The sequence below is a fragment of the Condylura cristata genome, unplaced genomic scaffold (genome assembly GCF_000260355.1).
Source record: "Condylura cristata isolate star-nosed mole 26May11 unplaced genomic scaffold, ConCri1.0 scaffold00008, whole genome shotgun sequence".
NCBI lineage: Eukaryota > Metazoa > Chordata > Mammalia > Eulipotyphla > Talpidae > Condylura > Condylura cristata.
Window position 1 is genome coordinate 21259570 of NW_004567109.1, and position 13661 is coordinate 21273230.

The window sequence follows — 13661 nt, forward strand, 5'->3', positions numbered from 1 at the left end:
GAGATAAATAGCAGGAATGTCCGTTCTTTCTTACCTGGTTAAGATGATAGAATTAGTGAAATCAATAACAGTTTTCAAAAGAAACAGGTATCTAGAACTACCACTGTATGATCTGAAGCTATACCAAGAAGTTACTTGTTAAGGTGGTTAGGTAGGGCCCTCCCCAGTGGCGCAGCAGGTTAAAGCACAGCACTAAAAAGCTAAAAAGCCACTTCTGCATGCGTTTGATCCCCGCCTGCCCCGGAGGTGACCACATGGGTAGCAGACCTCTCCTGACCCGCCTGCTGCTCCCCTCAGCAGTGTACTTCATCAGTCGGCCTATTCTGTCTCTGGTGAAACCTCTTGCCACCCCTGCACCTCTGGCCTGTACCCCAGTTCCGTATGCATAAATAAATAAATCTTAAAAAAAAAAAAAAAGACAGTGGTTAGGTAAATTAGAATTAGGTTATGGAATGTTAAGCTGCATTTTGTGTGTGTGTGTTTTTAAGAGATTTATTTATGCATACAAGAACTGGGGTACAGGCCAGAGGTGTTGGGGGGCGTGAGGATTGACAGAGACAGAGTAGGGAGCAAAACAGGTGCATTTACTTAAAAGCACTGCTGATAGGCAACAGCTGGCAAACAGGACAGATGTGCTGCACCACAGGGATCAAACTCCCTCCTTCCCCCCCATTGGGGATTGAACTCAGGCCAGAGCAGTGAGACTTAGCCCCTAGGCTACCAGGGTGGCTCTGGACTGAATTTGATGTATATGAATAAATTGGCTGGTTAAACCAGGAGTCTGAGATAATGAATAGACTTGTTCTATATTACCAAGGGCACATAGAACATGCCACGTCACTTGGAAGCTTTGTAGCTAGTATAGGCTATAAAGTGGTTAAGAACTCAGGTTCTAGGTCAAGATTGCTTTTCTTTTTTTTTTTTTTTTTTAAAGACTTATTTATGCATACGAGAGCTGGGGTGTAGGCCCAGAGGTGCAGGAAGGTGAGAGTTTTCACTAGAGATGCAGTGGGGAACAGAACAGGCAGGCAGACTGACTGAAACACACTGCTGAGGGGAGCAGCAGACAGGAGAGGTCTGCTGTGGCAGGTAGGACAGCTCCCTGGCTGGGCATCAAACTCCTACCAAAGTGGCTGAGGATAACCTGATAGTGTTGAGACTTTAACCCCTGAGTCATCAGGCAGTCCCAGATCCCATTTTTCTTTACTTGCTTTATTTTCATGTTCAGTTTCATTTCAGCCTCTCTCATGAGTCATCTTATATGAACTAGCTTTTTTATCCTGTATTACCAATTTTTTTCCTGTTTTTTTTTTTTAACTAGTTTCTGAGTATCTGCTGGTATAGAGATTTTCTAATTTCTGTTGTTTTTTCAGTGGAAGCTGAGATTCAATACACCTGTAACTATAAAGTACTAATTATTTTGGAGATTGGAGAAGGTTATTTTAGCTTTATAATTTTGAAGACACCCAAGTGTTCATAGACATGAATTTCTTAAATTGAACTCATCTTCACTTTTATACTTGTTTCCTCTTGAACCCCTTATTTGAATTTTATGTAACCTTTCTACCCACCTTAAGATTTTCTTAATCCTTCAATGGTCTTATTTATCCTGAATTCCTTTGCCTGCATGTGCTTTTATTGTTTATATATTTGGGAGCTAGACAGTTCCTTAAGGGCTAGGGGGCTGCTTTACTATGCACTGCAAATAAAATTGAATAATCTATAAATATGCATTATTGTTCATGGTTGTAGCATCTAATCCAGTCGCTTATATGTTCAGACTAAAGATCTAAATACAACTCATAGGAAGAAAAGTTGAAAATAAAATTTGAGAACTCTAGTAACACTTTTCACAAATTTATAAGTATTTGTTAGTATACCTATGTATATAATTGTTATATTTAAAATCAGTGAAAAGTAAAATATTTCCATAATGAAAAAATAACAACTCCCCTCTCTCTTTTTTTTAGGCACAAGATGCTGGTCTTGGTGTGTCAATTTTATTATGTGTCAGAGCACTCCAACTCAGATCAAGTGAAGATGAAGAAATGAAAGCATCAGTTTGTAAAACAATTGCTTGTCTTTTGCCAGAAGATTTAGAAGTTAGACGAGCCTGTCAACTTACAGAATTCTTGATTGAACCTACTTTGGATGGATTTAATATGTTGGAAGAACTCTATTTGCAACCAGATCAAAAATTTGATGAAGAAAATGCACCTGTCCCAAATTCTCTCCGATGTGAGCTCTTACTAGCATTAAAAGCCCATTGGCCTTTTGATCCTGAATTTTGGGACTGGAAAACTTTAAAACGACATTGCCACCAACTCCTAGGACAAGAAGCCTCAGATTCTGATGATGACCTAAGTGGCTATGAAATGTCTATTAATGACACAGATGTTTTAGAGTCCTTTCTCAGTGACTATGAGGAAGGTAAAGAAGATAAACAATATAGAAGAAGAGATTTAACAGATCAACATAAGGAGAAAAGAGACAAAAAACCCATTGGTTCTTCTGAAAGATACCAGAGATGGCTTCAGTATAAATTTTTCTGTTTGTTATGTAAGCGCGAATGTATTGAGGCCAGGATTCTTCATCATTCTAAGATGCATATGGAAGATGGAATTTACACTTGTCCAGTTTGTATTAAAAAATTCAAGAGAAAAGAAATATTTGTTCCTCATGTAATGGAACATGTTAAAATGCCACCGAGCAGAAGGGACCGCTCTAGGAAGAAATTACTGCTGAAAGGCTCTCAAAAGGGAATTTGTCCCAAGAGCCCCTCTACAACTCTGGAACAAAATCAGTCATTGAATGAACAAACCAAAGGAGAGTCTCATGAATATGTCACATTCAGCAAATTAGAAGATTGCCATCTACAAGACAGAGATTTGTACCCATGTCCTGGCACAGATTGTTCCCGTGTGTTTAAGCAATTTAAATACCTAAGTGTGCATCTTAAAGCTGAACACCAAAATAACGATGAAAACGCCAAGCACTACTTGGACATGAAGAATAGGAGAGAGAAGTGTACTTACTGTCGACGGCATTTCATGTCTGCTTTCCACCTGCGGGAGCACGAACAAGTGCACTGCGGTCCTCAGCCTTACATGTGTGTATCTATAGACTGCTATGCTAGGTTTGGGTCAGTGAATGAACTGCTGAACCATAAACAGAAACATGATGATCTGCGCTACAAATGTGAATTAAATGGCTGCAATATTGTTTTCAGTGACTTGGGACAGCTCTACCACCATGAAGCACAACACTTTAGGGATGCATCTTATACCTGCAACTTTGTTGGCTGTAAAAAGTTCTATTATTCCAAAATTGAATACCAGAATCACCTTTCAATGCATAATGTTGAAAGCTCAAATGGAGATGTGAAGAAAGTAAAAGTCGAGGAGCCTGCAGCAGGTGAAAAGCAAGATTGTATTGATCGGTCTCATCTACTTGAACAGACTGATAAATCACACTTAACTGAGGATATTCTTTTCTGTGCGGGATCAGCTAGTTCTCAAATAGAAACTGCAGAAAATCTGAAAGAGAACAGTGACAGTAATTCCAGTGACCAGTTAAGTCATAGCTCTTCAGCCTCCATGAATGAAGAGTTAATTGACACGCTCGATCACTCCGAAACCATGCAGGATATATTATTATCTCACGAGAAAGTCTTTGTACCCTCTAGTTTAAAAGAAAAGTGTTCCAATGTAGCAGTTTGTTTTGATGGAACTAAATTTACTTGTGGTTTTGATGGCTGTGGTTCCACATACAAAAATGCAAAAGGAATGCAGAAGCATCTACGGAAAGTTCATCCGTACCATTTCAAACCCAAAAAGGTAAAGACTAAAGATCTCTTTCCCTGTTTGGGGAATGAACATAACCAAACAACTGAAAAGTTTGATACAGAACCTAAACCCAGCTCAGATACAAACAGTGACTCCCCAGATGAAGGTCTTGACCACAATATTCATGCTAAATGTAAACGAGAACATCAAGGTTATTCCTCAGAAGCCTCCATTTGTGCTTCTAAAAGACCATGTACAGAGGATACCATGTTAGAACTTCTGTTACGCTTGAAACATTTAAGCTTGAAAAACTCAATAACACATGGCTCTTTCTCAGGGCCATTGCAGGGGTACGCATCCAGTGGTGCTAAGTCTCTTCAGTCATCTTCCCCTATCTCAGATCTTAATTTTCAAAATCAAGATGAAAATATGCCAAGTCAGTACCTTGCACAGTTGGCAGCTAAGCCTTTTTTCTGTGAGCTTCAAGGATGTAAATATGAATTTGTGACCAGAGAGGCTTTGTTAATGCATTACCTTAAAAAACATAATTATTCAAAAGAAAAAGTCCTGCAATTAACCATGTTTCAACATCGGTATTCCCCATTCCAGTGTCACATTTGCCAAAGGTCATTTACAAGAAAAACACATCTTAGAATTCATTATAAAAACAAACATCAAATTGGCAGTGACAGAGTAACTCACAAACTATTAGATAATGAAAAATGTGATCATGAAGGCCCATGCTCAGTAGACAGATTGAAAGGTGACTGTTCTGCAGAGCTCAGAGGTGATCCCAGCAATAACTCTGAGAAGCCACACTGTCATTCTAAAAAGGATGAATGCAGTTCAGAAACAGACTTGGAGTCATCTTGTGAAGAAACTGAAAGCAAAACCTCTGATATTTCATCACCAATAGGTAGCCATAGAGAAGAACAAGAAGGAAGAGAGGGGAGAGGGAGCAGGAGAACTGTTGCTAAAGGAAACCTGTGTTATATTTTGAATAAATACCATAAACCATTCCATTGTATACATAAAACTTGCAACTCCTCGTTCACCAATCTAAAAGGCTTGATTCGCCATTACAGAACTGTACATCAGTACAACAAAGAACAGTTATGTCTAGAGAAAGACAAAGCAAGAACCAAAAGGGAACTTGTCAAATGTAAAAAGATATTTGCTTGCAAGTATAAAGAATGTAACAAACGCTTCCTGTGTTCCAAAGCTCTTGCTAAGCACTGTAGTGACTCTCATAACCTAGATCATATTGAAGAGCCTAAAGTGCTTTCTGAAGCTGAATCGGCAGCAAGGTTTTCCTGTAACCAGCCACAGTGCCCTGCTGTATTTTATACATTCAGCAAATTGAAGCACCATTTGATGGAACAGCATAATATTGAAGGAGAAATACAGTCAGATTATGAAATTCACTGCGATCTAAATGGCTGTGGCCAGATTTTCACCCATCGCAGTAATTATTCTCAACATGTTTATTACCGACATAAGGACTATTATGATGATCTGTTTAGAAGCCAGAAAGTGGCAAATGAAAGACTACTAAGAAGTGAAAAGGTATGTCAAACAACTCATACTCAGGGGCATGAACATCAGGCTACCAGGAGATCATTTAATGCTAAGGCTAAAAAATGTGGCTTAATCAAAGAAAAGAAAGCTCCAATTAGTTTTAAAACAAGAGCTGAAGCCCTGCATATGTGTGTGGAGCAGTCTGAGCATACACAGTACCCCTGCATGGTTCAAGGATGCTTATCTGTGGTGAAATTGGAGAGCAGCATAGTGAGGCATTATAAACGTACCCATCAGATGAGCAGTGCCTATTTAGAGCAACAGATGGAAAATCTTGTCGTCTGTGTTAAGTACGGTACCAAAATTAAGGAGGAGCCCCCTTCTGAAGCAGAGCCCTGTATAAAGAAAGAAGAAGATAGAAGCAGTGAATCAGAGCACACAAAACACAGCCATTCCCCTGGTGACAGTAGCAGATCTGGCCAGAACCCTGATTGTCCTCACCCAGGTGAAAGGGATGGCGGTCAGAAAGGATGTACAGAAAGCAGCTCAGTATTTGATGCAGATACTCTGCTTTACAGAGGAACTTTGAAATGTAACCATAGTTCAGAAACCACTTCTTTGGAACAATGTAATATAGTTCAGCCTCCTTCTTGTAAAATAGAAAATTCCATACCTAATTCTGATGGGACTGAAAGTGGGACTTACTTCACTAGTTTCCAGCTGCCTTTACCAAGGATCAAAGACTCAGACACTGGGCAGCAAAGTTCAGGGCAAGAAAACACTGTTAAAAATTCAACCCATGTCCCAAAAGAGAATTTTAGGAAACATCCACAACCTAGGTCATTTGACTTGAAGACTTACAAACCTATGGGATTTGAATCTTCTTTTCTGAAATTTATTCAGGAAAGTGAAGAGAAAGATGATGATTTTGATGACTGGGAGCCTTCAGAGCACTTAACATTAAGTAATTCTTCACAACCCAGTAATGACTTAACAGGGAGCGTTTTGGCAAATAATATGGTAAATGACAACAACCCTGAAGTTGACATACCTCATTCTTCTAATGACTCTGCAATTCATGAGAACCTGACTGCAATCCCACCTTTAATAGTAGCGGAGACAACAACAGTTCCTTCCTTGGAAAATCTAAGGGTTGTGTTGGATAAAGCATTAACAGACTGTGGAGAGCTTGCCTTAAAACAGCTTCATTATCTTCGGCCAGTGGTTGTCCTTGAACGATCTAAGTTTTCCACACCAATATTAGACTTGTTTCCAACAAAAAAGACAGATGAGCTTTGTGTAGGGAGTTCCTAAGTAGCAATTTTGTTTTAGAAACAGATTGGCTCCAACATCGCAACATGGGGACAATTGCCAACTCGAACAAAGGCTGAGAACCAGCCAACACCATTGTTTAAGGTAGAATAGGCTGTGTATTTACATGAATGTATAATATCTATGTCAGCAGTATTGGCTGAGTCCATTAGCTCTCCAGTTGGTTTATTGATTGGGTTTTTTTTGTTTGTTTATTAAAAAAAAAAAAAGAAATGGAACTGTATTCTTGTTTGGTGCTAATTAATACATCAAAATATACTGGGGCTTCCTTTTTCAAATTAAGTGTGCATGATTGTATATGGAACAAATAACTAAGATCCCAGGGTGGGAGGGCTAGGGAAAGGGACATGGAGTTCTTACTTGACTTGAATGTGCACCTGTGGGTGCTTGTGTAATATATTGTACACTACAGCATCTTATATTTTTTGAGTTGAGTTTCAATAAATTACAATTTTTCACCCACTTCTTGTTTACTCATAATGAGTTTGCATGCCACATATAAACTAGACTTGGCATTTGTACATTCTGGAATGTGCATTTATATTTTATTGCGTTGTTTCTTATATGCCAAACCAATTCACACTTCTTTTTTGGTAACTTTTTGTAAAATTTTTGTGAAAATAGAAGTCTGAGTTTGAGTTATTGGCTCATTTAAGCTAGTAGTTTCCAGAAGAGAATTCTGGAAGTTCTCCTGGAGATCTAGGAGAGGACATGTCAAGCAAACCATGAAGGACACAGCAAGTTCAGAAAGGTTTAAAATCCTGTTCCTAGGGAACTAAAATAATTAGATATGTTGGGAAGAAAAAAGGGAATACTGAGCTAGATACTATAAGAGCACCAAACCATGGATGTTTAAAAGAAGTCTGGATTGGTCTACATATGGGCTCTTGAGAAACTTTCAAGGATTTTAGGCAAAACAATTTTCAGATTAGTAGTTTACAGATAACTTGAAGCATGTCGTTTCTGGGGCTGAGAATAGAAATAGTACTGTTGAAATTGTGGCATACTTTGTGAGTACAGTGATGATTGCAGCAGAGGAAAGAGTAGATAAAATTGAGGGATTTAAAGGCTTATTGGGCATGGGAGGGTGAAGAAAACATTTTGAGGAAAACTTACAAATTTGGTATTGATGCAAGCAGTTGATTTAGGATTATAAAATAAGTGGGTTTTAGGGAAGAGGATGGAGAGCTGAGTTTGGTCTTCGGATGTGTTGAGTTTAGTGGATTTGTCTAGTAACAACAAAAGCAGCTTTATAAATAGAGCAGGTTTATTCCCGGTGAAATTTTCCATCACTTTAGTTAATGTAATGATTCAAACACTACCAATGTGCTTGTCATGCCTGTGGTTAAGATTTTAAGACCTTTTTCTTTGACCTTAAACCTGTTTCATCAGCCCTTGATGAATTTTTATCCTGCTACCTCTTAAAGAGTTTAAAGCACAAGCACCCTCTCCCTACCCTTTGCCCAAGTCATTTCTGGATTCAGAGAGGTAACAGGATTCTCAAACAACAATGTAATGAAAGAAAAGTGGCAGAAACACCTTAAAGATTTGAGGCTGCTGCTGACGAGATCTTGAGCTGATTTCTGCTATGGAGTTTCCTCACAATGTTAAGAGGTATACAGATATAAACGATGACCTTGAAAGGCCCTTTTGAGTACTAGCATGAAGAACAACTGCTAACGTCTTTCTAAAAAATTCTTCATGTTAGAAATATTTAGCCAAAACACGAAAAAACTGCTAAATATACTTAAGATTGAACTATAGTTATTCAGGCACGCTTAATTCCTATCCTCTGGCAGGACCAAGTAAAAATGCAATGAAACTAACCCCTAATTTTCAGAACCCAGTTGAAAGTTTAACTCAAGTGCGAGCCTTCATTGGTTGGTCCTACAATCGTTTCTATGTGTGTGCTGCTTTTGATCTTTATTGAAGACAACATTTTATGTTATAGCCAGCATGCTGTTATATGATGATGCAGGGGGTCAGTAGGTTATTTTCTTAAGGTTTAGTACTTTCTTTTTATTTGATGTCTCTTGAGTATTTGTCTGCAAACCCTGAGACAGACTTAGCAGCATTGACTTTGTTTTTAAAGCCTTTTCAATTCAAGGATGCCTCCGAAAGTAATGGGTAGAATCTGAGAATGCCAGACACTTATTCTTGCACTCTACCCAAAATTCTCATTTCAATGCTTCTCCAGGTTTATAAATACATACATAAAAGAGGATAGGAATTAATGGACTTTTTTTTATTAACCTTGGGATTCTATCCCTAACTTAGCTAGAATTTTTCCAGACATCTATGGATGGATCTTTAATGTAAGCACTGGAGCAGGTTAAACATTAAAATGTGGCAATGGGCCAGCAGCAAGGGAATCATCTAGATACTTATCTGTTACAAATGCAGAATGTCAGGCTCCAAATTTTCTCCAAAATCTATATATTAGTAAGATCTTAGGATGTTTTATAGGCACAAAAATGCTCTATAAGCAGTGACCTAGCATTTAAAGTGGGAAATGCTGTGAGAATTCAAAGTAGTTAACATTTTTTAAAAATATGTACAGGCCAAAGGTGTAGCAGAAGGGGTGGGAGAGAAAGAATTCATCAGAGAAAGTGGGGAGCAGAACAGGCAGATGAACTGAAACACTGCTGAGGGGAGCAATGGGTGAGACAGGAGAGGTCTGCTGCACATGTGGGTCACTCCCTGGCCAGGGATCGAACTCGTGCTACAGTGGCAGGTGATAGCTTCATAATGCTATGACACCCGGAAGACCCCAAATTAGTTACATTTTTTAAAAGACTAAAACTTGATTTTTCATAGCTCTATAAAATAGGTATTTACATAAAAACTCAAGTTAGAAATGAAGTGACTTGTCTTTCTGACAAAACTAAGGAGTAGAGCCCATTTCCCCATCTTCTGACTAGAAAGGGTGTCAGGAAGAGGAACTTACCCTGGAAGTAAAAAGATGGAGATATTTAAAGTACTAAAAATACCACAGTTCTGTAATTAAACTTGAGTGCACTGTTTGTGAATGTTTGAGTTCATGCAGATCTAACTCCAGTCATATATCCAGTGATGACATGTCCTCATTTGAGGGATGATGGAAAACATGCACACTGTCTTGTGTGACTACTATGTGCACTGTGAGAAAAGTTTTTTTTTTCCTTTTTCTATCTGAAGTTTCTAAATGTTACAAAGTATTACTCCCCTCAACTCTGATCCTTAGAGTTAACTCCTTGCTTTAAGAGGCAAAGCCTCCTAGTATGTAAAACAGCCTAGAATAAATGATCCACTGTACTGTTGACATGCTTGTTTTACATCTGCAGGGTAGGTTCTGTGACTGACTGCATTTGGAGGTCTGAAACACTTGAGGAACACAACCAGGATAGTCAGGTTTTATCACAAGAAACAGAAGTCAGGATGCACAGGAAGCACTAGCCAAATATTTACTAAGGATGTACCATCTACTAACTCCCAGGGTAAAGAGTTGAACATGGCATGGTAAGTTCCTGCAGGCATCATAGAGATTAGAGGCTAGTAACAAAGGTAGATATTAAACACCACAAATTACTAGTTGAAAGTGCAACCAAAGTAACCTTGTGATGGGAACCAAAAAAGAACAGGAAAACGTCCTTAAGGAAGCGATGTTTACACTGGCAACCTGAAGAATCAAGAATTAAAGAAAGGTTAATCCAGTTACATTTGAAGGTTTGTGGTGCAACAATTTAGAGGTTTAGTGATGTTGACAAGTTTGTAGCCAAATGGGAAGGATAAACAGTAAGGGAAAGAACGTTAGATAAGCGGAAACCAGGTATTTTCATGACTTGGAACCATGTTCCATGTTCTAGATTTTAGATTTTGAAAGGCAGTAAGACCCTTTGGAAAACCCGAAAGTTGTATTGCAACAATCTTAGCTGCAATGCATTAAAAAAAAAATCTAATAGGATATGCAAGAATGATTACTCAGTGGAAGTAACTAGATGGGTGAATGAATGCTACTATAGCTGGGCTGAGATGCTGTCTATACATTGACAATTTTATCATTGTAGATGGCCAGGAATCCAAGTGGGGAGTCAAATACGGATTTTGGGGACTAGATCCCCTCTGAGGCATCTTACACTAAGGAGATTTACAATACATTGTGTTGTACTATAAATGTTACTACTAATAGTGTGTGGCATAGTTTTTGTAACACAAATTAATCAAATTCTCATTACAACTCTACAGGGTAGGAATTACTCCTACTTTACAAATGAGGATACTGCATCTCAAGTAACTTGCCCAAGATCACAAGGTTAGTAAATAGTCGAATCAAAATTGAACCCAAAGACCTATCCTCTTAACAGCTACTCTGTAAATCCTCTGCACAACCAAGTACACAATTATAATAGTCAATTGATTAATGAACAGGTTGGGCTATAAAGATATTTGGAATTCTGTATTCTTTTAAAATAGATACCTGCTGTGTGCCCATAAAATGTACATGACTCCTGCCTTTCTTGAGTTTTGGAAGACAAAACCCTGCCCCCAAAAAAGCTGTACAAATAACAATGTGCTAAGTGCTTTGAAAGTAAAGCAGAAGGTGCCATGTAACAGGGAGATCTAAGCTAGTGTCAGGAGTTTTGAGTAATGAATCGTGGTCACAGCCCTACTTTTCTCCAAAAGTTTCTGGTTACCATTCTTTAAACTTCTTATCTACATTTAACCTGTCACAATCAAATTCCAAGTTTTAACTAAGTGACTTAGTCACTAGCAGACTAGAAGTTTCACATTAAAAATGTCACTCCTGGCCCTCCCTGGTGGCGCAGCGGGTTAAAGCACAGTACTGAGAATCTGAAGCCACTTCCGCATGAGTTCGATTCCCGCCTGCCGCCTGCCCCGGAGGAGACCACATGGCGAGCCAGACCTCTCCTGACCCGCCCGCTGCTCCCCTCAGCAGTGTACTTCGTAGATCTGCCTGTTCTGCTCCCCACTCTGTCTCTGGTGAAGCCTCTCACCGCCCCTGAGCCTCTGGCCTGTACCCCACTTCTGTATGCACAAATAAATAAATAAATCTTTAAAAAAAAAAATGTCACTCCTGGGTGCTCTCTGGTGATGCAGTGGGTTAAAGCAATGCATTATGAACCTCTCTGAAGCCACTGGAGCATGAGTTCAATCCCCAGCCAGGGAGCTGACACACATGGCATGGCACGCTTCTGACTCACCCACTGCTACCCTCAGCAGTGTACTTTGTCAGTCTGCCTGTTCTGCTCTCCACTATGTCTCTGGTTAATCCATTCACCCACCATACCTCTGGCCTGTACCCCAGTTCTGTAAGCATAAACAAGTAATTTTTTTTTAAGATTTGTTTATGCATACAGAACTGGGGTACAGGCCATAGGTTCAGGGGTGGTGAGAGGATTCACCAGAGACAGAGTGGGGAGCAGAACAGGCTGACTGACGAAGTACACTGCTGAGGGGAGCAGCAGGCGGATCAGGAGAGGTCTGCCACCCAAGTGGTCACCTCCGGGGCAGGCGGGGATCAAACTCATGCGAAAGTTGCATTAGCTTCTTAATGCTGTGCTTTAACCCGCTACACCACCAGGGAGGGCCGTAATTCTTTTTTAAAAAAAAAATTAGTCCTAAGTCATTAGATCATTTCACGCTGACATAGCACTGTATTTTCAAGAGCACTTTACACTCCATTTCCTGAATGTGTCAGGCAACTTGCCATACCTTTTCTTGTTGCAAGAACAGTCATTACTTCTCCACCAAAGATCCCTAATCTGTATTTCTAGCCAGAATGAACAAATTGGACTAACACTATTTTTCTAATTTATATTTTTTAATCTTAACTCATCCTTTATTAATTTTGCTTCTTCCTTCTTGGTGAAGACCCCTTTGGATTCTTGCTCTTTTTATAACTCATCTCACAGTTTAGATTATACACTAGTGTAAAAACTTCCTTTTTAATTTAAGATTTTTGGGAAAGATGATATATTTCCATGACTTTGCTAAGTAGAGACATACTAATCAGTAAATAATTTATTTGATAATATGTTGTAGAGGTTATACAACATGCTACAATTTGCAATGTGCTTAGAAATTATACCATTTGAAGTAATGTTTGTGTACAGCATAACATAGAGCGTCCACCAAGCAGAGGCTAGTGTCTAAGCTGAAGGCACATGTGACAAGCCATCACTTTATCCACAGACACCCTTCCCCTCCTTCGGCTTAACTGCCAAAGCCCCAGCTACTCCCTTTGCCCATCAACCCTCACTTGGAGTGTATTCTGGAAAACTCCACTTTTTACCATCAAATGGGCTATAGGTGCCACCCACTGGCTCAGAGGTTGCTCCTTACTGTCCCTTCTACACTACAAACTTTGTGAAGGGGCTGAATCCCTATCTGTAAACAGGAACAAAGGCTTAAATATGTTCAAAACAGAAACAAAGATCACAATTTCTAAACAGTAGTGATAGTGAAAAAAATGCTACAAAATGATCCAGTTTTCCTCCACATTTGCTCTAGAAAGCCACCCCTGTGAGTCCCATTTCCTGAAATTCCACTTAACCTCAGTTTTCTTACTTGTCATGTAAAAACAATTGCTTTTCATCTTATGAATTGTTAGAAAAGTAACGATGGAATACTAAGAGAGTAATCACAAGCCACATATGGCCCTTAAATTTTATTAAAATTCAATAAAATGTAAAATTCAGCTTTTTGGCCAAACTGCACATAGTAAGATACAGAATAGTTCCATCATCACAAAAGGCCCTATTGGATAGTGCTGTTCTAAAACTAGGACTTTCCAAAGATTAGAGAAAGTAATATGACAACTGAAAGCCTGGGCCAGTGTTGGGCTGGTTTTGAGTGAGAAACTGCACTGAATGAGTGGGAAGCAAACTGACCTTTGAAACAATGACATCATAAAGCACAACTCACAATGCTCTAGAACGATTCAGCTCCCAGGCCACTTTCCTTTCCTCATATGTAGGTTCCTGAATCCTCCGCACATGTAGTTCCTAGAGTTGCTGCCTGACTAAA

General features: G+C 39.2%; 1 protein-coding gene across 1 annotated transcript in view; it reads left to right on the forward strand.

The window, feature by feature from the left end:
- Positions 1-7097, forward strand: part of RLF (rearranged L-myc fusion) — a 60485-nt gene extending 53388 nt beyond the window's left edge. The window contains exon 8 of the mRNA XM_004678845.1: positions 1971-7097. Within this exon, the coding sequence (XP_004678902.1) occupies positions 1971-6617 (4647 nt within the window). The 3' untranslated portion in view covers positions 6618-7097. The remainder of the gene's footprint in view (positions 1-1970) is intronic.
- The last annotated feature ends 6564 nt before the right edge of the window (positions 7098-13661 follow it).